The sequence below is a fragment of the Passer domesticus genome, chromosome 1 (genome assembly GCF_036417665.1).
Source record: "Passer domesticus isolate bPasDom1 chromosome 1, bPasDom1.hap1, whole genome shotgun sequence".
Classification (NCBI taxonomy): Eukaryota; Metazoa; Chordata; class Aves; order Passeriformes; family Passeridae; genus Passer; species Passer domesticus.
The window spans coordinates 66,175,445-66,201,017 of record NC_087474.1 but is presented as its reverse complement, the minus strand read 5'-3'; the positions used below and the strand labels follow the sequence as shown (position 1 = coordinate 66,201,017).

Below are 25,573 nucleotides of genomic sequence, written 5' to 3'. Positions count from 1 at the left end.
TGCCACCAGCAGAGATCTGTACTAAAAAAGAGCATGTGCTGATACTGAGTCACTGCCACAACCCTAAATGAAAGTGCGTGATGCTGTATCAGACAGTAGCAGTGGTGTGAAGCATTGGTACTAGCACAGAACTGTGTCCTCAAAGTTCCACTAATTCTGGACTCTCAGCTGCAGATTGTGTTGGCTCCAGCAGCAAGAACAGAAGACTGGAGATGTTAGTGGCCTTTCTCTCGCTGCTTTCCTATGTTGGCTCCATTCCTCAACCAGGTGCCAGAGGAGACCACAGAAATTTTCCACTTATCTATGTAGAGTTGGTGGAGATATGTGGGTTTTGGAGGAGTGTGGGGAAGGAGAATGTCGTAACTCATGTGTCACAGTAGAGACCCACAAGTTCTCCACAATAGCCAATCTTTATTCTTCACAGCTCATATTTATATAGTTTTCTAAAGGCATTGTGTTTAATTCTAATTGGTTAGTTACTTATAGTTCATTGGTTAGTAGTTGCTAGTGTATGTGTCTGTCAAAGTTTTCCTCTTTAATGATGTTTACATTCTTTTTTTGTGGGTACAGAATTTTTCTCACAGCTAGAAGACTATTTTTTACAGGTGTATATTCCTTTCTCACGGGAACTTGTTAGGCTAGCTGTTAGCTGTACTTAGCCAAAGTACAAGGCCTGAGCCATAATTTTTAAAGGGTAACAAGGTTCTTATTTTATAAGGCTTTACCTGTATGCAGCACTCATGGGATGGAGGAAAATCAGAGAATGACACAGTCCCAGAACCAACTTGAGCTGTAACATGCAGCATGTTCTTCAAGAAAAATTCTACTAGTTGAGGGTTGGAGCATTAATGAGGGCAGAAGAGGGGGATGTTTCCGTCTTGCCGAAGGTTGAGCTCTCTGACATTCCTTACCTGAGGAATAAATCCTTGCCTAATCAAGATATTCAATGTTACATTGGTGGAACCAACCAGACGTAGCTATGGAATGGAAAGACGTTTCCTAACTGTAGGGGAAACTTATTATGCCATGGGTAAGCCAGTAAAAATATGTCTGCTCTTCCACTTACCGTGGAAGGGGTAACATTGGTAAAGCTGACACTGCTTGTGAGTCCATCTGCCTAACATTTTGGAAGAAGAAATACAATAACAGGATTGTTGTTCCAGTCCTGTTCATGAGGGAACGCAGGACAGTGTATGGCACTTAAGCCTCTAGCAAACCTGAACTCACAAATGTCCCATCTGCAGGCCATCTTAGCAATTGCATTAGCACTTCTGTGTTCCCTCTGATCATGACATTAGCAGATGATTAGTCCTCTTTGTGATAATTTTTAAGACCTCTCTTTATTTGAATCAGAAAATACTTTCAATGAATAAATTCTAATTTTTGAATTTGTGTTTTAAGTGTGCCTTTTTTGTTTTTAACATATATACTCAAACTACCTGTGCATAGAGTCAGTGCTACCATGAAGGGATCTTTTTACTGGATGATGAAAACTAGCCTTCCTGACTCTGCAGGACAAGGGGCAAAATGTTTTCTTTCCACATAGGAAGATTTAGAAAAGTGTGTTCAGTGGCTCTTCTGTGCCACACAACATTTCATCTTCATTGATATACCCTAAAGAACCTACTTATTAAAATCCTGCTGAAGCATGATTGAAACAAAGATGTTTGTTAAGCTAACACTGCTGGAGTTGAGAAATACCTGTCCCTGGCAATGTACTGCAGAAATGCTTTTCCTCCTGTCATGCCAAGCATAAGGAAGCTTTCAAAATATCTGCTCTAGAGACAGGTCTGATTATATATGTATGGCTACTTGCCTGCACTAAAATGAGGCAAATAAATATGCCTTAATTATAAAGGCACTATTTCTTTCCTCTCTCCCAAGTTCACTTCCAGTAGGAAGATTTCTAATAATTGAAATGAGTATAATTTTTTCCTGTCAAGTTTCTATAATAGTTTTGTGGATTGGCATTGGATATTGTCAGTGACTTTTCAGAGGGAGTAAATATTAAAGATAAAAGATGAAAGTAAAAAGACTAACAGTAGTTTGGATACTGCATGATTTATTAATTGCCAGTTTGTATCTGGTATCAACTGTTAGCTACCCTTTCTGATGACTGATCTTTATTAATGTATTTCTAGAGCACTTGGATTTAATAGATATGAGGATAACTAGGAAGATAGCTTGTGCTTTTTATGATTTCAGTTTTCTTGTTTATTCTCATAACCTTTCTCAGCTCTTGTTCCTATTTGAACAAGATTTGTGGAGCTGATCTCTACTTAGCCTAGTATTAATCTTCTAGTCCTTTCAGGAATCACACTTGCCTTTTTAGGTTCATGTCATTCCATAGATATTCCATAGAAATTTTGTGATTAGGGAGTATCTGGCATTTCTTTACATGCAGAGGTTTCCAACTTATTGTTACAGTCCAGTTTTAATATTATTAGAAATGCTTTTGCCTGAATTAAAGTACAAAGAAGATCATATGTCAAAATAATAGTATGGATTCTATTTGATAGTAAATATGAGAGAGAGAGACTGAGAAAAAGAGAGAAAGGAAGATAAAAAATAGAAAAGAGGTGGGGGGACAGAAAGAGTGACAGAGACAGAATAAAGAAAATATCACCACTCTCTGGATCCCACCGTCATCCCATTCATCCTCTCCAACTGGTCTTTTTGGTGGTGTAGGTCCCCCTGAAAAGCATAGAATCTGATTAATTAAAATATGCTCAGGCCAGGTGGGAATGCCCAGGTACTTCCCCTCTGTGGGGGGCAGTTTTACGCAGTCTCTTGCAGCAGACTCTGGATCGGTTGCATCACTTTGCATCATGTGCAGTCCTGTGGTGCAAGGCCTCTGGAATAAGGGAGAGCCTTGGGGTGGGGTGGGGGGGTCTTTGATGGATTATGACACCCTTAGCTGACTCTTACATGAATGTCCTGTGGATATGGCCTGTGGGGGTTTCACAGCTGGGCCAATTCGTGTAAGGGAGGATGGGTGTTCAGTGCCTTCTGAGCAGAGGTTATGCCATGCACCTGAAACCTGTTCTCCCAGCCTCAGTTGCAGGAGGAGTCTGTGTAAACCTCTGAGGGCTGTGATCTCCCCCACCCCAAACTCAGAGAGAGATGATTCTCAGGGTAGCTGCTGGGTTTGGCTTTCTTGTGGATGCATTCTTCTCCCTCAGCCTGAGATGATTGAACAGTAGTGTCCCCTTTATCTTGTCTGGGCAGCTTAACTCACAGTCCAGAGTTCCAGTCAGAAATCTTCAAGGAGGGGTGGGCTTCTGTGATTCTAGCTTCTTTATACAGTTTTTGCTGTAATGGGTAAAACTCCTTTATAGCAATATTTAAGTCATGAGTTACTTCAATCTCTGACACTTATTTAGCTCAAGTGTTTTTCTGTATGGTACCCACCAAGTACAATGTCCGAGTTTTTCTCATTTTTATCATGCTACTTCTTGAATGCTGTCTTGTGGACTTTATACATTCGTTTTATGGTTTCCTTATGCCCACTCTCCATCCTAGTGTTTCTGCACTCCATGCATCCCATTGCCTTCTGTTTTAGCCAAGACTTCATGTTCTCCTAATTCTTTCCCAAGGCCTTACCATCTCCATTGTGACTAACAATGTTCCATGTGGAAACTATCAATGCCTCATTAAACATTATTATGCTGATGAATCCTTCCTTTCCATTATTTAAACAAAAATAATAACCATAGAAAGATGTCAAATTGGTCTGGTATAGGTGTATTCAGACTGAATGCATCATGCAGATATACAGAGTGTACTGGTCATCTATCATAACTGTGTTGCTAACCATTCTCTTACAACTCAGAATCTATGCATTAGGTATCTTGGTTTTTTAGGGATGGTCTTTTATGATACGATTGTAGTAATGACTTGCTGATAAATAGAATTTTCCAAGAAATCTCAGGACTGTTCTGAAACATTGCCACCTTGTGGCATCTGAAGTTCACCGTCTTTAAAAGAGCTATTTCATGTACTTAGGTGGAAGAAAGGGCATAGAGTAGCTGAATTTCCAATAATTCACTGAATGAAATCTGCTTGCTATGTTTTTCAACTTACAAAAAGTATGAATGAATCCTAATAGTTGTACACAAAACTGTTCTTCCATGCATTGCATTAAGCTTCTTTTCACTCTCCTTTTTTTTTGTTTGTTTGTTTTTCCTTAGAGGGAATTAAAATTGCTGTGTAGTATAATATAAGGGTGACAGAGACTGTGAACTCACTAAGATGTAGCTTTTAAAATTATACAAAATTGAGCATGGTATAATGATAATATTATGTAGGAGGGAGTAATATTTAGGATGTACTTTGGAGTCCCCGCTGACTAACTAGAAACTGAATCTCAAAATTATATAGATGAGTTGACGCTGAAACAGTTTCATTAATGTTTTACTTGCATGTCTGATGCTTGTCTTCTCTAGGGAGAAAAATTTGTTTTAAAATATGGTGGCACTTTCCTCTTTAGTATAGCAATAACAAAAGAAGATCTGTGAAAGACTGCAAAAATTGTTGGGTTAGATTTCATATTCCAAATTGTAAAGGAATTTTGTAGAGTAGATGATCAAAATCTTCTTTCTTTTTTGAGCTCCTTTTCCTATTTGTCATCATTGTTGGACTGTTACTGTAGAAAACAAAAATATTCATTTTTTTTCAGCCAAGAAACAAATATGCCAAACCTGGTTTTGTGTCATGTTTTTTGTTTTTTTTTTTTTTTACTTTCTTTGTTCCTAAAGTTGCTATGAAAATGAAAAAAAAAAGGTAAAACAGGCATGAAGAATACCCTGAATAATGTGGTTCGGTGCTAGGGAGGGTGAAAAGAGGCCAGGATCTGGAGTGCTGTGCAGACTTATTGCTTTCCCCAGCAAAAATTGGGAACCTCCAAGTCCCATTTAGAGCAAGTTCCACTAGACAGAGCTCTCTGACATCCATGTATGAGGCTCAGGCTCCCTGAGGGGTGAAGGCAGTGTCAGCATGCTGGCTGGAAGGAGCAGTTCAGGAGGAATTTAATGAAGCTGACTGAAAGAGATGGAGCTGTATCCATCACAGTCCTGCTCTCATGGGATTGAAAAACATGCAAAGCAATACAGTTTTCTACATGGCCCTTCCAGACTGTATCTTCATTCTCAAAATGAATTCCAACGGATGTGCATGTACAGTAGGATGAGAGGACAATGAGTAATGAGATTCAAGGAACCAGAGAAATGCAAGAGCCTGCAGCTCTGAGGCAATGCTACAGATCCCTTGGTTTCTTCTCTCAGCTTGTTTGCTTATCTCAGAAAAAAAAAAATGACAGCTGTTTCCTTTGATAAAGTAGTCTGCTCTGACTATAAATAGCATTTCCATTTTATTTTCTTTATCTCGCATGACCAGCTACAGGAATACAACTTAGCATGGGAAAGCACAGCAAGTTTTTGGATAGAAATTTGTGAGGATGCTGGCTAGGAACATTTATGATATTAATGTGCCTTTGAGCCTTTTTTTCTGATGAAGGGAGTATGGATTCATTTACAGCTTGCTGAAAGAAATTGAAAATGTATCAGAGTAATTTCCCATACAGATGTGAAAGCTGCATAATATTTGGACAACAGAATGATTCTAAATTGAGGAGAAAATTTTAAAGGACTTTGAGTAACTTATAAGTGTTTGGAATGAGAAGTAAAATGAGAAAAGAGTATGATTTTCAAAATGGAAGGGGGACAGACATCATCTTTTGGAGGCAGGAACGAGAAATGTGTTAGGAATACACACTGGGGACTCCCATAAAAGCACAGCCAGGAGAGCAGAGCTGGGATGCTTGTGGGAGAGGCATTGTCCAGCGCAGTGATGGGGATAGAGGAGGGAATTGTGGTGAGAAGCCTCCAAATTGGAGAAAGCTGAAGAAAGTGTTGGGGCAGAATAGGGCATGCAGATGATGGGGTCTCTTTTCTTCAACTCTGTCTGCTTACTTCTTTCCTCTCCCTTCTCAGAAATGAGAAATCACACAGCTCCTGGAGGATGCTGAGATTTGAGCTCCTCTTCTGTTTTAGAAGACCCAGTTGTGTGTGGTGAGATCGCAAGATGGTTTCAGGGCTCCCACTTCTCCTGGTCGTTTTGTACTAGGGGAGACACCTTGATACACAGTGGTCAAAGCAGACCTCTGGACATCATTGAGTCCAACCATTCCTTCACAGCAGGACTGCCAGTGACACCAGGTCTGGTCAACTCTGGCTTTGTCTAGTCAAGTCTTAAATAACTATTAAAGTTTTTTGGTACTTTGCATTGCAGGGTTATTTCTTACCTTTTCCAGTTTCCCTTTCAGGGACAAATCATGCTGTCGTGCTGCTTACAGTCATGCTGCTGCTTCCCTTCTTGGTCTGAAAGGTCAGCAGTGGCTGCCCTTGAGGAAGCCCTAATTGAGTCTTTCCTCACTTGGTGAGGAGTCTTATCCCTAATCTCATCTCTATCTCACTCTCATCTCTAATGAAAAGCAAGTCATCATAATTTGATAGAAGATTTTCATATGCTCCCTTCAGCTCTTGTAGTCAACCTAACTTGTATAAAAGTCATTATTTTTGTAGCCTCCCTTAATACATCTGATATCTGCACTTTTCAGTGCTGTCAGATGCTGCATCCTACAGCTCTCCAATGCTGCCTTCACATTAATGATTCTTGTTACTTCCCTGGATTGCATGTTATTTGCCATGCACTGCAGACATTTATCTGTGAGCTTTTTATTCACGTATTGCAATTGTGTTTGCAGGCCATAGGAGAACTATTCAGTTAGCACTGTTCTTTGGAAGAGTCTGTCAGTGTAATTTTTGTTTGCTTGTTTGTCTGGTTGTTTGATTTTCTAGGAAACAGAAGTCTAAACCCAGTCTCTCCTTAAGAGTTTTGGAATTTATTAATGCATTTCAGCAAAATGGTGAAGATTTTTTTAATGTGTTCAATGCATGAGAAGCTCTAGAGAACATTTAGTCCTTATCAGACATTGTAAATTTCTCATCCAGAGCAATACTTATGAAATTCCAGCATCACTTTTGCCATCTTAAGCATCAGAAAATTTAACCATCAGTCCAAATTCCTGTCTTGTATGGGTTCTCTATTGCCTGAGAGCTGGTCATCTGCTTTTATAACCTCAGTTTATTTCTCTCAACACAGTAAATCAACCTTAGGACACAAGTAGCAGACAAAGAGCTTCATAAGATCCACTATGGACAAAATACCTGTTTTGGATTGTAACCCAAAATTTGGGTTACCCAAATACAAACTGCTGCAGAAATATAAGTATATGTAATTAAATCAACAAAAAATTTAGAGTGAACAACCATTTTTTTAATGATCTGAGATACTTTGGTTAATTGGAAATGGCTATATGTGTAAAGTGTCAACAAATATTGAAGTCCATAATATTCTTTGCAATGTTCTTGGTGTACATTGCTACGAATGTAGAGGAGAGCTTAAGTCCTGCCTTTGACTCAGATTTCTGGCAGTAGGACTGTTGTGGGTAGCCTGCAGCCCAGATCACTCTCCCTCACAGCTTCTTAATAATAGTCGATTAGGTAAATTACAAAATGAATTATTTAATTAACACAAATTTAACAGACATAAGACTTCAACAGATTACATACTACAGAGGATAAATTAAAGAAACACTACTACCAGATAATATGTAGTGCACAACTGAGGTACCTAATATTACAGCGAGTAAAGATATAGCATAGATTAGGATTCCATGTAATTTACCATCCGATTGCTGATGGGGAACACATAGGATCCTTCCTCTCAATTCCGTAGAATATAACTGCAGAACTTACATCCGAACTCATGGGAGAAGTTATGCACATTTCCAGGGTGTGTGTAAGACACTTGTACCTCCATGAAAATTTGTATAGCTTTTATAATTATTAAAGTAATGTGTCTCACAGTCGGGAATTCCTAGCTTATCTCCCTACATCTTGCGTCAAGGCGAGATATTTATTGTCAGATGGGGATCTCTCCTCCCTGGTGCCAGAGATAACTTACAGCTCAACATCTGTCCAGCCTGGGTTATGTCACCAGTTCTTGCAGGGGCAGAATGTCTGGAGCTATGCACCAGCTGATGAACATAGCAGATAAGCTCTTCAGTGGCAGGAGGGAATGTTCTGCTGTATATATATATAAGAAGAGTAGGAAATAGAGTTAGTTAACAGTCCTTAGTCTCAAGACAATTTAACCACTACAAACTCATGACAGAACTTTATTCTAAAGTTTGCCATGGCAGTTCTGCAAAGTTTAACTTATTACTTCTTTCAATGTGTCTTCCAGAAGAAACTGTTAAGATAAAAAACCCTTTGCATAAACATTGAGTATTATTTAATGGCTTTATCTAGTGAATATCTGCATGTTAGCAGCATAATAGCACTTGCCAATACCCTCTTCTCAGTGTTAATCTTTGCTCCTTATTTATTTACTATTGATTAAAGAAAAGAGGATAAGGTTCAGCCAAAATATGCACTTCGTTGTCATCTTGCAGCTGCCATTACAGTGGCTCTCAATTGTCAGATAACAGAATCACAGACTGGTTGAGGTAGGAAGGGCACACTGGAAGTCATCTGGTCTAACCACCTTGCTTTCCAGGATGAGATCCTTCATCACTTTCAGGACCCAAAGTGAAACGTACTGGTCTGCAGTTCCCTATGCCCTCCTTCTTGCACTTGGCTAGAGAAGTGACCTTTTCTTTCTGCAGTCTTGCATCACTTCTCCTAGTCACCATGTTTAACTGTTAGGAGTGGCCTTACAGTAGCATCTGACAGCTCACTCAGTGAGCTTGTGCATGTGTCCTGTCAGGGCCCATGGACTTACATCTCTCCAGTTTGCTTAATTATTCCCTGACCTAATCCTTTTCCACCAAGGGTACACTTTCCTTGCTCCTAGCCTCATCCGTTGTTGTCTGGAACCTGACATCCCTGAATCAGATCAGATGTGGTTATGTGAATTCGTTCAGACTGTTGCCATGGCTGAAACTAGCAAGTCTGATGGATAAACATGGAAATGCATTTTATATGGCAAGCATTTTCTGTGTGAAAACACAACTTGAGTAGGTATCTAAGGACACATTACAACACCTAAGAACAGCAGTTGCAGATTTTCCAGATGGTACCTGTAAATAGGCCAGAATATGTGAAAAAACTGCATGGGCCTTTATAGTCAATACTGACAAGATCCATAATATTAGAGACTCTTTTTATGCTGGTCAGTGACCCATGGTAAAAATTTCTGTTTGAGTATTGCAAGAAGATGTGTTTAGCCAGGGTTTTGTACTGATGCAGTTCATTAAAGACATTGTCACACTGGCTAAGATGCCATTAAAACTGTGCTTACTGTTCCACTGAATTTGACGGTGGATAAATCCATCATCCACTCTCACTGCTTAATAACCAGCTGTCATAGTCCTTGTAATGTAACACTTTCATTATATCCAGGAAGAAATAGAACACAGAAAAGGATAGCAAATGATCCTGGGAAGTCTTTCTCAGACAGATAAATGCTGCTAAGAATAAAGTAAGTTGCTATTATTAGAACTGTAATGTTAATCAAAAATATGGACACTTATATGCTCTTGAAGCTGGCTTTTTTTTTTTTTTTTCTTATTCGTTGTGGGGGTTTGTTTTTTGGTTTTTTGGTGGGGTTTTTTTGGGTTTTTTTTAGTGCAGAAGAGTTAAAAAAAGACACCCACACAGTTTGCATGAGCTTGAGAGAAAGGTTTCGTATTATTTATGCACCAGACATTTTAAGGAAGCAGATTAAGAGAAGATTGTCCAGTTTGCTAGTTTAAAACTTTGAGAAATGGTCACACACTATACCATAAAACTAATGTTGCTTATGTTTTCTATTAGGAACGTCTCCTGATGAGCCTATTGCCCAGGAATGTTGCAATGGAAATGAAGGAAGACTTCCTGAAGCCTCCAGAAAGGATTTTCCACAAGATTTACATTCAAAGGCATGACAATGTTAGGTAGGATTGATGCAGCCCATGAAATAAACTAAAGAACTAAGATTATTTGGTACAAGAACAGTGATGTATAATTGCACTCAGGTTTCAGAGGAAAAAAACAGGCAATAAAGTGAAGATTTATCTTATATACAGAGTAGAATAATGGGTGCACTAGGAAGATTTGATAATCTTCTCAGGAGATAAGTCTGAATCAATAAATGTTAAATGTCTTAGAATAGTAATGCTGGGAGACTGACAGCTTTTTCCAAATGACGGGCCATTGGTTTTTGACTGTATTATGTTGTGGGTGAACAGGAGTATTTATTCTGCATTGTAGTTTTTGCACTTTTTTTTATAGTAAGATTAATTACTTCTAAATTAATAGATTTTCCTGGGTAATAGCATGGAAACACCAAAAGAAAGTGTGATGCAAATGTAAAGAAATGTGTATTTGTCCACATCACATGAGCATTACCCCCCAGAGATTATTGCCTCAGGCTCAGTTCTACTTCTTGCTCTTGTTCAATAGTTGACTGTGTGTAAGTACTGTCATTTATACTGCTTTTTCTTGAAGTGCATCCTTATTTTTTATTCTTCTTTGCCTCCAGAACAAATTCCTTAAAGAACTTGTCTGTGTTTTATCAGACTACTGCCGAGTGCCTTGCTTCCACATCAAATCAGCATCAAAGTTCAGTTGGTGTCATCCTTTTACTAAACAAGGTGCAGTGTTAGTAAGTGATGCCACAGATCTGCCTTGATTTGCATGGTGTACTCATGTAGCAAAGGAGTAAACTTCAGCACCTCCTCCTCTCTCTCCTCCACTGCTAAATTTCTTCTCTCAAGATTTAGTCTACCTCCCATTGAGCTGGCGTTAATATATGCAAGGAACACTTCTGAGTTACTGAGTTGTTGCAACTAAAAGCAATTATGTCACTAAGGGGATCAGAGATGTCCGTGATGGGAGTGTTCAGAAGACTGCCAAATTAGGTCAGTTTTACACTGTAAAATTTAACATTACTGAATTAAAAATTAGTAGTTACTTCATGTTAATGGTTAAATATTGCATAATATTAATCTCATCAGTTGCTTACAAAACTAGATCTTTAACAATCAGTTTAAAATTGTTTTTACATGCACACTGCCCCAAACCTGATGCTGAAAATGATGTTGTTTACAGTATCTGATGGTTCTCAATTGTCAAAGTCTGACTTGAGAGCTCCTGAAGGACACATTCAAAATCTAAGTGAGTTATCTTACTCCTTCACTTTCCCTTGATTATGTTACATGGTTTTATTCTGTTGCACTCTTCACCAACACCATTTGCACTTTTTTTTCTTTTTCTTGCCAGTCTTCCATCTTTGAATGATAACCTGTCTATTTGCAGTCAGTTTTTCTAATCAATCTCAGGTATGCCAGGTTTTGATGTTTGGGTGTGTTCTACTTTGACCGTTTGGTGATCACATTCCTTAATATACTTATAAAAATTGTGTTTAAAAATTATGTCCTCACAGTGCTATGAAACACATGTTTACTATTGTTAGTTGCCCTTATATTCAGGGTCAAGGCAAGACTGATAATAATATCATGATTAGTATATTTATATCTTGTATGTGTCATAAGTCTCTGCATTCATTACACTGTTTAGAGTAATCTTAGAAAGCATTGCTTTGCAGTTGATTATAGTGATTCTGAGTCTTCCCTTTTGTTAAGATCTTTTTGAAATGTAACCTCAGGAGTAGTTCTTTTTCCTACATGATGTTTTTTTTCACGTAACTGCTAAAACTTTTGTGGCTTATTCACTGCTCTGACGTGGAGTTCATAAAAGTCTTTGAATCAAAACACCCTGTCTGGAGAGGTGAATTCATTCTCTGACATTAAGAAGGCACTTCTGGGGCAAATGAAGCCCAAGTAATATGGGGTCACTTTAGTGTCACAGGTAAGATCCTCAGGGAAGAGAACTGAATATAGCAGACCTCTCTTCACCATCTGTACTTACAAGAAACTCTATTGGCTTTTATTTCAGTAATGCAACTACTCTATAATTATAATAATGATTAAAAAGTGGGGTGAAACTGTGTCCAATAAATATCCAGCAATCTGTGGCTAGCACATCCCAGTAGGCCAGAGTTTCATCCCAGAAGTTTCATGACTGTGTAGATCTGAAGGATGAAGGGGAGCTCCCAGCAGGTACCACCCTGACACCAGTGTGAAGAACAGCATTACAACATACCTTTGGCAGGGCTGCTTGTGGTCAGTGCCAATAATAAGTGCTTACTTTACTTTCTTAAGGAGATGAAAACAACTTTTTTTTTTTTTTTCTTCTGAATAGTGGCAGTTCAGTGCTATAACAAGTAAACCTGAGAGATCATTCCTATGTTCTTGTGAATTGTCCTCTTCATATCAAGTGTTCCGTAACAAGCTGCTATTAAAACAAACCAAAAAAAGCCCCTCTATAAGTCTATATTTCAGGGTTTTTTAACTCCAAAGCTACACAGGGGAAAATAGAAAATGAGCTGCACTTTTCCTTTTCAATGCTTTCTTTTTCTCCCTACAAATACCTGGTAGTATCAGAGCATTATTCTGCAGAAAAGATAGTCTGAAGGAAACAGGCATGCAATTTGTAGATTACATGATTTTTGCATTCCTTATCTGTTGAAAAACTAACAGAAAAAAAAACCTCATGAGTATCAGAAATCATCTGTTTCAGTCTTCTAAATATCTATTTAGAAGACTGAAACAGATGCTTTCTGATAATTATGACTATTATGCCTGAAAAAAAAGGCAAAGAATATTTAATCTTACATGTGAAAAAAAGACATTCATACAGCTACTTTCTTTACCTCCTCCCAGAAAAGCACACTACAGTGGAGATACACATACCTCTGTAAGAAGTCAATAATGGACTGGGGAAAAGTACTGTCATATTTCAGATAACCATGGCAACTGCCCTGGTTTATAAATTAATTGGTGAATATTTTACCAACTACCCAATGACTGTTGAATGACTGTCTGCAACTCACTGTGCTCTGGAGGGGAATGTGTCATGCTTTGATCAGCTCTTCCCAGATCTGTAGTACATCTGCTACCTTGTGAAGTTTTTGAACAGTATTGCCGTGCAGTAAGAAATGAGGACATGTGTTTTACATGGAGACCAATAACCTAATGTAAATGCACTATGCAAAACAAGATATGCAAATACACATCCAATATAGCATTAGCCCAGTGAGGACAATAAAGTCAACAATGAGAAAACTAAAAATAATTAATAAACTAAATAAATAAACTTAAAATAAACTAAAAAACTAAAATAATTACAAGTCATAAAGTGTCTATGGTTTATCAGTAGGAAATAATCTGTATACAGACCACAAGCTGTTACAGTACACAAGTACAGTACAAGTGGTTTTTTTTTACTGGGGTTGTCCCAGACAAGGAAGGACACCATGAAAGATGTGGGAACCAGATGTAAAGTTACATGTAAGGGCTACCCAACAGACCAGCTCTTCAGTGATGCTCAGAAATATGTTTTGTAACATGGAGATATGCTTTTTGTAAGATTAGGTTAAGAAATTTAAGATTCATATTTTCTTCTTGCCTTATTCATACAGGGCTGAGAAATTTACAGATCACATATGTAGGTACAGTGTCCATTGTAAAAACTCACTAGTCCTGACTGAATCTCTCCATTGACCCATAATTCAATTATGAAAATTTCAAATTGAGTTTCAGCTCAAATATATGCCCTGTGTGGAAACCTTAACATGTTTTGTTGTCTCTTTTGGAATGGATGTTAGATATTCATGAAACTGTTTCAACTCATGGATGAATAAGGATATGGCTGGCTTCCGATATTAACACACAACTTCTTGCTTCATTCTATGACTTAAACAATGTTGAAGAGACAAAAAGAAAGTGAACTTTGAACAGCTAAAAATTTCTTGGGCCTCAGGTACAGCAGTCTCATTTAACCTTTTTTTTACAAGCATGAAATAGAACAGGTGCTTTGTAAGAAGTAATATTAATTTTAGCAAACACACTGCCTGATTTCAAAGCTATTAATAAAAAGATTCCTTGTGGCATTTTAGAGGTTCTTGAGACTAATTCTGAAGCCAGAACACAGCCTGCACATATTTGTGAGCAAATATTTGTGGTCTGTCCTGTCTTTCAAAAAGCATTAGACCTTAAATAATTTTTTAATTTAACTTAAACATTCCAATTTAACTATTTTAAACAGCTGTGATTGTGATGCCTATGGACAGACTTCTGTATCTAGTCTTTCTGAACTTGTAAGACTTCACAGTGAACTAGTTTTTGTAAATTATTATTATGTAAAAAAACACAGCCTCCCTTTGTTTTTATTTTTAACAGCCCTGTTTAATTTTAGAGACCACTTTTTTCTTAAACATTGAAGTGAGTCACACATAAAATTATTAATAAACTTCCCTTATGTTTCACCTTTGAGGCAAAAAGAGTCCTACAGTTTACCTTCTGAGGCACCATGTGCCATTAAAATACCATTTTTACTGTAAGTTGTACTTTAATTAAACAAATGGCCCAAATGAAAATAAAAAAACAGGGCATACAACCCCTCCTTATTTTGTAAAGTACTTGTTTATACAAGTGGCTCCATTGAAAACAGCAGGACTATTCAAGTGCACAAAGCATATGAATGAATACTGTTAAAACTGAACATTTACTACTTACAAGCTGTCAAATCTCTTGTGTAAGTTGGCAGGACTTCTCCTTCTGAATGCCCCATGGAGTGACATACAAAAGAGTTGCTCTGTCAATACTCACACTTGGGAAGCAGCTTAAATCTTTTAAACCAAGCCGCAGGCTTTCTGCACTCAGTTCTAGCAGGTGCAGCTGCTTCCTGCTGTAGTACAGGAGGGCTGCAGTCACTGTTCAGGTGCTGTCTATGCCTGCCTGCAGGGATCATGGGGGAGAAAACAGGAATACAGAAGGGATTCAGAGTGATAACTCAGGTCTTGTTAACACAGCAATGTTTCATATTGTCAAGGAGTATGAGATACTGATGTATGTAACTCATATGCCAGTGCTGAACCTGTTTGTGACAGAGGAGAGAAATGTCTGTTTATACTGTTTCCTTTCCTGAACTTGCTCACTTCACTGTTGCTTGTCTTTTGTTCAGAATTTATATAATAGAACAGGTTAGAAAGTGCTGTTGGTGTTTCAATTTAAATACTCCAGGTAATTTTAAAAAAGTCCTCAGGAAACTTCCATTAAACATTGGAATCGTGAAATCATAGCATGGTTTCAGTAGGACGGAGCCTTTAAAGATCATCCAGTCCAGTCTCTGTGTCTGAGTCAGATTCATCTTTCACTACATAAGGTTGTTCAACAGCCTGACTGGCCCAAGCTTGAATATTTCCAGAGATGGGGTATCCACAGATTCTCTATGAAACCTGTTCCACCCTCCTAGTGAAGAATTTCTTCCTTATATCTAATTAAAATCTACCCACTTTTAATTTAAACCATTCCCACTTATTTCATCAGTAAAGACCCTGATAAAAAGTCCATCACCAGCTCTGTTGTAATACCCCCTTTAGGCTCTGCTGGGTCTCCCTGGAGCCCTCTCTTCTCCAAGATGAACAACCACACTCTGACCAGTCCATGGGTTTCCCGTGCTGAAAATTCAGGTGGGGTCTCATGAGAGAACAGGATCACCTCCCTCCACCTGCTGGACACATTTCCTTTTATGTGTAATAGGATACATTTGGCTTTTTGGGCCACAAGTATACAGTGCTGACATATATTTAATATTTCATCCACTAGTACCCCCAAGCCCTCCTTAGCAGTGGTCTTAATCTACTAATGCCTCAATTTGTATCCATGTTTCGGATTGCCCCAACCCAGGTTCAGTTTATTGACGGCTACCAGCCAGGCTATGCCCGGTGGGCTGCCCTGTCCGGATAGCTCAGTGGTGCTCAGCACAGCATGTCTGAGCACAGCATGTCTGAGCATGTCTGAGCTCCGCAGGCAACCTTAGCAAGCTCAAGTGATATCAGCTCTTTGTGGTTGATAGCTCTTTGTGATTTCAGCTCTTTTGCTTGCTAGGTGCCGCAGCAGACGTTGGGAGAGAAAGGACAAGGGCTGTGTGAGGTTCCGAAGAACTTTTTATTGGGGTCTTCCACGAAGGTTCACAGTGACAGTTCTTCTGCTAAACTAGGCAGAAGTAGGGGTTTTGGAAATTGTCCAATAGTAAGGGTCAAGGGAAAGTGACCTATAGGCTTACAGTGAGATAAGCAGGGTCTGAAGGCAGAAGAGAGGGGCTTCTAAGGTTCAGTCATCATGACTTGGTATTTCCTAGCTCAGGCTTCTGATCGCCAAGAAGCCAGGCCCTGGGCCTGCTACAACTCCACTTTCTGTATTTAGAAAAAAGGCATTCCTTATAGTTCTTTTAAAACAATGAACAAGGCATGAGAACACAGCTAATACAATGACAATTACAAGGAAAATCCACAACATTCCCTTAACCAAAGATGCAACCCATCCTGTTAATCCCCATTGACTGAAAAGGTCATTGACTCAGTCTGGGTTGTTTTCTTCTTTAAGTCCTTCACAATTCCTTCAGTTTCTAGATGTTGGCGTGGATGGATTCCGAGCGTGAAGAGAGATTGAAACAACACATCCCTTCGAAGTCTTGGCAGCCGTGTCCATGGGGAAGCAGCAGGAAGTCAATTGCTGCTCAATTTTGGAGTGATGCATGTCTTGTGGTTTCTTCTTCCTTTAAGAGATCGCTCAGGACAGCAGAAGTAACGTTAGCTTGCTTACTGAGCCAGCACCCGAGGTGATTTATTTCAACAAGGGCCTCAGCTGCAGCTACTCATGGTAGGAATATGGAGACAGCAATCTTTTTTGGTTTGTTCCAATCGTATAATTTGGGATCACAATTTTCATCAAATTCTGTGTAGGATCTTTTGTGGCATTTTAATTCACTTTCTTTTTTTTCCAGTTGTGTAACAAGATGATATTTGGAGTGAGGGTAGAAAGTTTTCCAAGGGTACAGGGACCTCCCTGGAGTCATGAGGGGATCCCAGCCCATATTCGGTCACCACAGATGAGAAACGTTCCCTTGGGTAGTACTTTGGGATGGAGAGAGGACACAGAGATCACACGAGCAGTGTAATTACACCAATTGTGAGGGTTGTAGGCTTTGTTAATTGGCAATATGTCTTTTCAGTATGTGTTTTTGGTCTGGTCAATTTCTGGCCAATTATTTTTTGGACATCTAAAGTAAAATTTGACACAGTATGTTGCCTTGGAGGACCCCAACAGATCCAGTTCTTGGGGTTCCTCGAGAGTATTGGGCAACATTTTTGTCTGCTTGTCCCAAGTATTTACCAGGCTGGGTCTCTACCTGTGGTGCGGAGGAGCTCTGAGTTATAGATGGGCCAGTCATCGGCTGCAAAGGGAATTCCTACTAGACATGTGGAAAGTGGGTTATCAATACTTCCCATGGATAAGCAGATGCTATCCTGTTTTAATGTCTTTGCTAAGGTTACCCAGACATTATGGCTAGGCTGTGGGCTGATCGAGCCGATGGCATACGGTACAGTGAAGAACATCCAGGCACCACTGAGGACAGCACCAACGGAGATATTTTTCATCTTTGGACAGGAATGGGGCTTCTAATAGGGAATATAAGCAAAATTTTTTGTCTTTATGGTGGGAGGGGAGGGTTAGGGTTTCCTCCCTTGCTCCTTTCCTCTGTTCCTTCCACCCCCCCCGCTTTTTTTTTTCTATAAGTTAAGGGTGGGGGAGTGGGTATAAAATTAAGGGTTTTTGGTAAAAGTTGAGAAAAGAGATAATAGTGTTTTTAGGGTAAAAAGGGTAATAATATATAATTCAGAGAACAATTTTGTGTTTAGGCTGTGTCTGGCCTATGGCTTGATGCTGCAGAATGTTGTTCAGCTTTTTGTTTTGTCTGCTGTGGCATGATGGGATGGTTGTCTCCTCTGCATGTGGATGCTCGGTGACGTCTTCGTCTCCAGGCAATTCTGGTCTGGTTTTGAGGAGGTATCGTGTTTGACTCAGGAGGGTTCTTGTCACTGCTTATGGGAGTGGTATTTGCAGTGCCTAGGTATGGTTTTATGTTTTTCCCTGGGTACCATCTTGGACCAGATGGTAGTAGAACACACGCATATCCTCTTCCCTGGGTAATCAATTGGAAAGGTCCAGAGATTTTATGTGTTTCTGGGTCCTTCACTAGCACAGGTGGTTTCTCAGTGAGCATTGCTTGGGTGGTATTTGAAAAGTGGCGAAGTATTGGAGGGTCAGGCTCTGATGTTGTACAGTTGAGGAAGCTGATGACACAGAGAACCTTGCAATATCTTTCAACTGCTGACATGATTTTTGTTTCTCTTCATTGCTGATTGAGGACTCTTTTGAGGGTTTGATGTGTCCTTTTTACGATGGATTGGCCTGTGGGGTTTGCAGGTATGCCTGTCTTGTGTTCTATTCCCCACTCACTGAAGAACTCTTTTAACTTACGAGAGGTATAAGTAGGTCCATTGTCTGTTTTGATCTCCTTTGGTACTCCCAGGGTAACAAAGGCAAGGAAGAAATGTTTTATGGTGTGCTGCGCAGTTTCTCCTGGATGTGTTGATGCAAATACTGCTCCTGAGAAAGTATCGACCCGATACATGCACGTATTTTGACCTTCCAAAAGGTGCAAAGTGGGTCACATTCGTCTGTCACAGCTGGCAGCTGTTCAAACCTTGGGGATTAACTCCCGTCCCCATAGATGGTATCTAGTAGTTTTGACAGTTCGGGCATGTGGCAACAATAGCTTTTGCTTGATCTTTTGAAAGCTTGAACGTTCTGATAAGGGCAGGCACATTTTGATGAAAAAATGCATGTGACAACTTTGCCTGGGAAAAGATGTTAGGGACATTAGCAGTCTCTGTTGCCATGGCTAAGGTGTCTGCTTTCCTGTTCCCTTCTATGATGACACCTGGGAGGTCAGTGTGTGACCTCACATGCATTATATGGTAAGGTTTTCTGCGGGAAATTAAGTGTGGTAGTGTAGAAATCAATTGGTATAACTTTGGATTGGAAACCTCTTTGAGAAGAACATGGTCTGCTCTCATAGCTATGCCAACAACATAAGCTGAACCTGTGACCAGATTAAAAGGTTCGTCTTTGAATTTCTCAAAGACTCTGACAACAGCTGCTAACTCTGGAATTTGTGGAGATCCCTCCACTATTTCTATGTCAGACTCCCATTTTTGAGTCTTAGGGTCTTTCCATGTCATTACAGACTTGTGGGATGACCCTGAGCCATCTGTAAAGATGGTTAGAGCTTTGAGAGGTGTTTTACTTTGGACTAATTTTGGGGTCAGATGAAAGGTTACATCACTATTAAAAAGCTTATGTTTTGGGATATGTACTGAAATTTGGCCTGTATAGCTATCTAAGCCAATCTGGAGATTGTCATTGGTCTGGAGCAAATGCTTCAGGTCCCCAGTGGTCATTGTCAAGTATATGCATGTGAACTCTCACCCTGCAATGGAGCAGAGGTGAGTTCTAGCCTTTTTTATTAGATGTGCCATAATTTCTTGGAAGGTGGTAATTGTCTTTGTAGGTTGGTTATTTGTAAAGATCCATTCCAGTATCAGTAAAGGGTCTTGAAGTTGAGTGTCCCATTGGAAAATCAGTCCATAGAACAGAGGTGCTTTTCCCAGAATGACAAACTGGAAAGGCAGGCTGGGCTCGAAGCGATGGGCTTTGCGTGAAGACAGGGCTTCTTGGACCTTGGTGATTGCATCTCGGGCTTCTGTTGTGAGAGTGCGTGGGGAGTCCAGATCCTCATTGCCACGAAGAAGGTTGAACGGGGAGGGAGGTCCTCTGTTGTAATTCCTAGCAGTGAATGTACCCAGTTGATGGTTCCACACAGACTGTGTAAATCTCTCAGGGTTTTTGGGTTGTCTCAGATGATGACCTGCTGGGGTAAGATGGTCCTTTCCCAGATCTGGAATCCAAGGTAGGTCCATGGATTGGTGTACTGTATTTTGTCTTCATGGATCTCGAATCCTGCCTTTTCTATGGTTTCAATAGTCTTTTTAACTGCTTTGTCCAAGTAAGCTTTTTCTGATACACAGACTAGGATATCATCCATGTAGTGATGGATGATTGCATCTGGGAATAGGTTCTGAATGGGAGACAGGATGTGAGCAACGTACCACTGGCATATACTGGGACCGTTCTTTAGTCCTTGGGGAAGAAAAAGCCAATGATATCTTTTGAGTGGAGCCTCTCTGTTAAGAGATGGAATGGAGAAAGCAAACCGTGGAGCATCCTGGGGGTGCAGTGGAATGCTGAAGAAACAGTCTTTAATATCTATGATAGCAAGTGTCCAGTCTCTAGGCAGCATCGATGGTGAGGGCAGGCCAGGCTGAAGGGGGTCCATGTCCTCGATGACCTTGTTGATTTTGCGAAGGTCGTGGAGGAGCCTCCACCTGTCCCAGGCTTTTGCAGTACAAAGACTGGAGAGTTCCAAAGACTGCTGGTCTCAACGATGTGGCCTTTGGTGAGCTGTTCTTCCACAAGGGGTTGTGGTGTGCGCAGTTTGACTTTAGAGAGGGGCCATTGTTCGATCCAGATTGGGTTATGACATTTCCAGATGAGACGAGGAGTATCTGGCAGTGCATGCTCCTCAGTGGCCCCAATTAGAAATCCCAACTGGGAGTACATAGGGAAGCTCCCCACTGGGATAGAACATCCCTTCTCCAAAGGATGATGGGGGCCCTTACCACGAATGGGTAGACGGTTGCCAACCTGCCTTCAGGCCCTTCAACAAGGATGTTGTTCTTGCTTCGCATAGAAACTGTAGCTCCACCGATCCCTGAAATCATGCCTGCTACCAGTTGTAGTTCCCAGTGTGTTGGCCATTCTGAGCGAACAATGATGATCACGTCTGCACGGGTGTCCAGCATCCTTGGTAGGTGGATCTTGTCTCCTCTGCAGGTAAGACTGCACTCGATGGTAGGCTTACTTGGTCCCACAACTTGTGCCCACATTGCTGTGGGGTTGAGAGGAAGCTGTTCCCTGTGATTCTTTGGGAGTAAAAAGGCTTGTGTGATCAGAGTTCCCCTTGAAAGGAAAAATGGTAAGTCTGTGCAGTACACCTGGACAGAAATTTCTTGTCCCGTGTGCACTGTTTGTACTTCTGGAACAACAAAGATTTCCTTTGGGCTATGGAGAGTGCCACCTATAATTAGGATGTCAAAAGGACCTTTTGGCCCATGCTTGCCTGTGGGAACATGATAAATATTCTCATTATTAAAGTCAATGGACAGAGCAGTCACCAGTTGGTGATGGGTTCCCATCTGTATCAATCCGTGTGTTGGATCCTCCTCATGTAGTCTGGAATCTCCTGGGATGGTGCGTGACTGGGTCTGGATGGCCTTTGATTTGTTGTTTTTGCATGGGCCCCCACCACACTCCACTGGAAGTTTCCCAAACGCTGCTGGTAGCACTGCTGATTCTGAGGTCTTTGGTAGATGTTACGAGGGTACCTAGTAGGTGACCTGTCTGGACAGTGCTTTATAAAATGTCCAAAGCCTCTGCAGTGGAAGCAGTGGACCTGGTCTTTAGAAGCTATTACCGCATATGCACTAGAAACTCCTTCTGCAATACCCTTAGTAACTGCTTGGGCCACTGTATCTTCAGTGGACAAGTGGAGTGTACAGCTTTCCAGCATTTGCTCTATGGTAGGTTCTGTATCCAAAGGTAAGGCCCTCAGAATTGTTTTACATTTTTCGTTCGAGTTACTCATGGCAAGCTTGCAAAACAGTTCTTTTCTTGCTTCTGTGCTCTCTATCTGTTTTTCCAGAGCATCCTTAATTCTGTCTACAAATTTGACAAAGCTTTCATCTACTCCTTGTTTAATATTAGTAAAGTGTTGGATAGGGATAGAGTCATCAGGGTTAAGAAGTAAGGAGGCTTTTGCTGCAGTAGCCATGTCTTATAGTGTTGCCTTAGGTAAGGTGTCAGCTTGGTCAGAGGGTTTCTGTAAATCCCTTTCGCCAGCCAGCTGTTCAACTGTAAAGTCAGGCTTATCAGCATCTGTAGCACAGGGGTCTGATAATGTTTTTAATTGTCTTTTCCAATGCCTTTCCCATAACATATTGGAGAAATGAGAATTCGCTGGAGAAAGGAAGCAGTGGGCAATATTTTTAATATCATGGGATACTAGATCATGTGCTGAGAACATAGCTTCTAGGAAATTTCTAAAAATATGTGAATTTCTACCATGTTCTTTGGTAATATTTCTTAGTTGTATAAGTTCTTCATTTGTGTTAGGTTCCCACATCTTTCTTGTAGTAGCACCGCCTCTTTTTCCCTTTTTATAATCTACTAGAAAGGCATTAATTCTCTGAGCCATTTGTGAATCCCCTGCCTTTATCAGAGCCCATGGATCAATGTCCTCTGTATCAGAATCAGAATCACTGTCACTGCTGTCCTTAGAAGAGGAGTGAGAGCAAGCAGGCAGTGCCTTATGTTTTTTATTGCGTGTTGGAGCAATGTTTTGCCGGGGTGCATGTGCCTGGAGAGAGTGTGAGGCAGCACATGGCAGAACTTGGCTGGAGGAAAGCAGCAGTGGGGCTGGAATGGCAGCGCAATGGACTGCACAGCATGCACAGGACTGGGGTGTGTGGGGAAGTGGGGTGCTACCGTGGGGAGTCTGGGAGATTCCATTCAGGGGTCCCTGAGGGTGGGCATGTGGCTGGAAGGCGTGGGGATGGGGGCAAGGGAGAACTGGGGGAGAGGAGGTGGAGGGGTTGGAAGGGGGTGCCGTGGGCACAGCATAGTTTGCTGGGGCTGCAGCGGGCAGGCAGGCAGGGAGATGTCCTGCTGCGACAGGGATGGTAGTGGGGGCAGGGAGACACACAAGGGCTGGGGGGCAGGTGGTAGGGGTGGTATGTGGGATTGAGGGACCCACAGCGAGGGTGGGGGGGACGGTAGAGGGAATGGGGGGTGTCTCGGACCAGATGGACACAGGCACGGTTACACTTAGAGATAACGTGAAGGAAGGGTGCTCACAGGATGCCACAAGTTGCACAATGGAATTCGTGTTTGCCATGTCCGAGGGGGAGAGTGGGGGATAGGTGGACCCCGCAGACACGAAGGGGGTGGGGGGGAGCGGTGCAGGGAAAGGGGTGGAGGATAGAGCACTAGGACACAGGGAAAGTGGAAGACTGGGTTCCAGGGCTGAGGGGGAAAGAATATTATCAGTGTGATTAGCATTTGTATCTTGTGAGGGAGATAAGGCGCCTTCCTCAGAAGGGGTTTGCACCGAAATTAAGGGGTTTTTGTTAGTTTTTTCTACTGCTTTGGTTATAATATGAAATACAGGGATAAACCGAGTTACAGAAAAATCTTGGTTAGTTTGAAGGGTATATATCCTGGTCCAAATTGTATCCCAAAAATAATTTAAAATAATAGTGTTTGTGTTAGTATCTGGAAATTGGGAAAGAATCCATTTTAGAAATTTTTTCAGGTTAGTTTTTCAAAGGTTACCTTTAGAAAAAGAAAAGTTGTTAGAAGATAGGATATCTAGGATTAGTAAATATAAATCGCTCTCATTCTGGGATTGTTTTAATGTACTAAGTTTCAATCCCATGCCCTGTTCCCTGCCAGAAGAAAAAAAGAGAAAAAAAAAGAAAAAAACCAAAAAAAGGACCTAAGGAAAAAATTTTTTGAACGCAAGAAAGGCTGTTTTTAAAACTTACACTTCTTCAGCGGGATGTGGGTCGAAGGTCTGCTGGAGGGTGTCTGCTTTGTCAGTCTCCTCAGACAGTCATCCAGATGTCAGCAGTGAGGGTCGACTGACAGGCCTGGAGAAGAGTCCTGCTATAACAGAGGGCTTTTCTTCAGGGGGTCTTGGTGAGCAAAGGCAGTAACAATTTCAAGAAGAAATGCTGCTCCACAGTTGTAGCAGTGTTCAGGCGCCAGTTTATTGGCGGCTACCAGCCGGGCTATGCCCGGTGGGCTGCCTTGTCCAGATAGCTCAGTGGTGCTCAGCACAGCATGTCTGAACTCCCAAGCAGCTCCCAGCCGCAGGCAACCTTAGCAAGCTCAGGTGATGTCAGCTCTTTGTGATTGATAGCTCTTTGTGATTTCAGCTCTTTTGCTTGCTAGGTGCCGCAGCAGACATTGGGAGAGAAAGGACAAGGGCTGTGTGAGGTTCCGAAGAATTCTTTACTGGGGTCTTCCATGAAGGTTCACAGTGACAGCTCTTCTGCCAAACTAGGCAGAAGTAAGGGTTTATATACCTTACAGGGGTTTTGGAAATTGTCCAATAGTAAGGGTCAAGGGAAAGTGACCTATAGGCTTACAGTGAGATAAGCAGGGTCTGAAGGCAGAAGAGAGGGGCTTCTAAGGTCCAGTCATCATGACTTGGCATTTCCTAGCTCAGGCTTCTGACGACCAAGGAGCCATTGCAGGCCCTGGGCCTGCTTCAGTGCAGGACCTTGCACACGGCCTTGTTGAATTTCATGGGGCTTGCACAGGCCCACCTCTCTAGCCCATCCAGCCGCTTTGGATGGCATCTCTGCCCTCCAATGTTGTCAACCACACCACATAGCTAGGTTTCTTTCAGAAACTTGCACTAACTCCCTGTCTCTGTCATTATCAAAGAAGGAGTGGAATGAACAGTCAAAAGAAAAACATTGCATTTCAATGATTACAAATCTATATTTATACATTATCTATCATATGTGCTTTGTTGCCGTAGTCTGTAGGAATGCAGTTTTATGTCAATTTTAGTTTAGTTTATGTTTTAGTTTATATGTGTTTTCTCTGTATAGTGTTTAGCAGGAGCTCTTCATTGGTAACTGTAGATGTAATTCCTTGTAACACTTTATTTGAAAGAACTGTCATTACAGTATTTCTTTTTACAAGTTATGTTTTCAGAAATCTAGATGCATTTCATTAAGAAAGAAGTATCATAAGATCAGAGGGACAAGTACCTTGCAACAAGAAATGTTCTATAGCAAACTAAACTCCTCTAAAAAAATTTATTTGTAAAATTGTTGACTTTTGCAGTTCCATAATCCCTTTCTTCAGATTATGCATATTTTGAAATCTTAGGGTTATAATTATTTTAAGATCATTTTGTTTTATTGATAACTAAAACAAGTGATTTAAATATAAAATATTATTAATTTTAAAAATTGGTTGCTTTGTAGAAAATAAACTAATTTTCCTATGAAATGTAGAAGGTGACTGTAAAAACAGGCCACATATTTGGTGGGGAGAATTTAAGCTACACTCTAGGAATCAGTTAAAAATTGATAAAAAAATTATAAGTAAATACTATCACACAAAGGAAACCTAAAAACTCCAGTAGTCTACTATTCTACTAGTTTTACATTTCTTTTACTAGATGAGAGTAAGAGCAGTAAGACTGAAGAGTAAACATTCAGCCTTGCTATTGTTGTGCAAAAGAAGAAAGACAATACTAATCCATGTGTAGCTGTATCAACAAGTAGATATTGTGGTTATCTATGAGCAGAAGGTCTTAGAGGAGCAATGGAGATTTTAAGTCACAGAAAGAGTAACCATTTTACC

The 25,573-nt window shown here is 40.7% G+C and overlaps 1 protein-coding gene and 1 long non-coding RNA gene across 7 annotated transcripts in view; one reads left to right on the top strand and one right to left on the bottom strand.

Moving 5' to 3' along the window:
- Positions 1-25,573, top strand: part of ADCY1 (adenylate cyclase 1) — a 176,905-nt gene that overhangs the window by 54,541 nt on the left and 96,791 nt on the right. For all 6 annotated transcript variants that reach the window (XM_064421662.1, XM_064421668.1, XM_064421675.1 and 3 more), the window contains one exon: positions 9,879-9,997. In XM_064421662.1, coding sequence (XP_064277732.1) covers positions 9,879-9,997 — 119 coding nt within the window. The remainder of the gene's footprint in view (positions 1-9,878; positions 9,998-25,573) is intronic.
- Positions 7,232-24,523, bottom strand: LOC135301526 (uncharacterized). The gene is made up of 3 exons (XR_010363278.1): positions 23,734-24,523; positions 14,681-14,902; positions 7,232-8,147 (listed from the first exon to the last, which is right to left on the bottom strand). It is a non-coding gene; the product is annotated as an uncharacterized LOC135301526 (long non-coding RNA).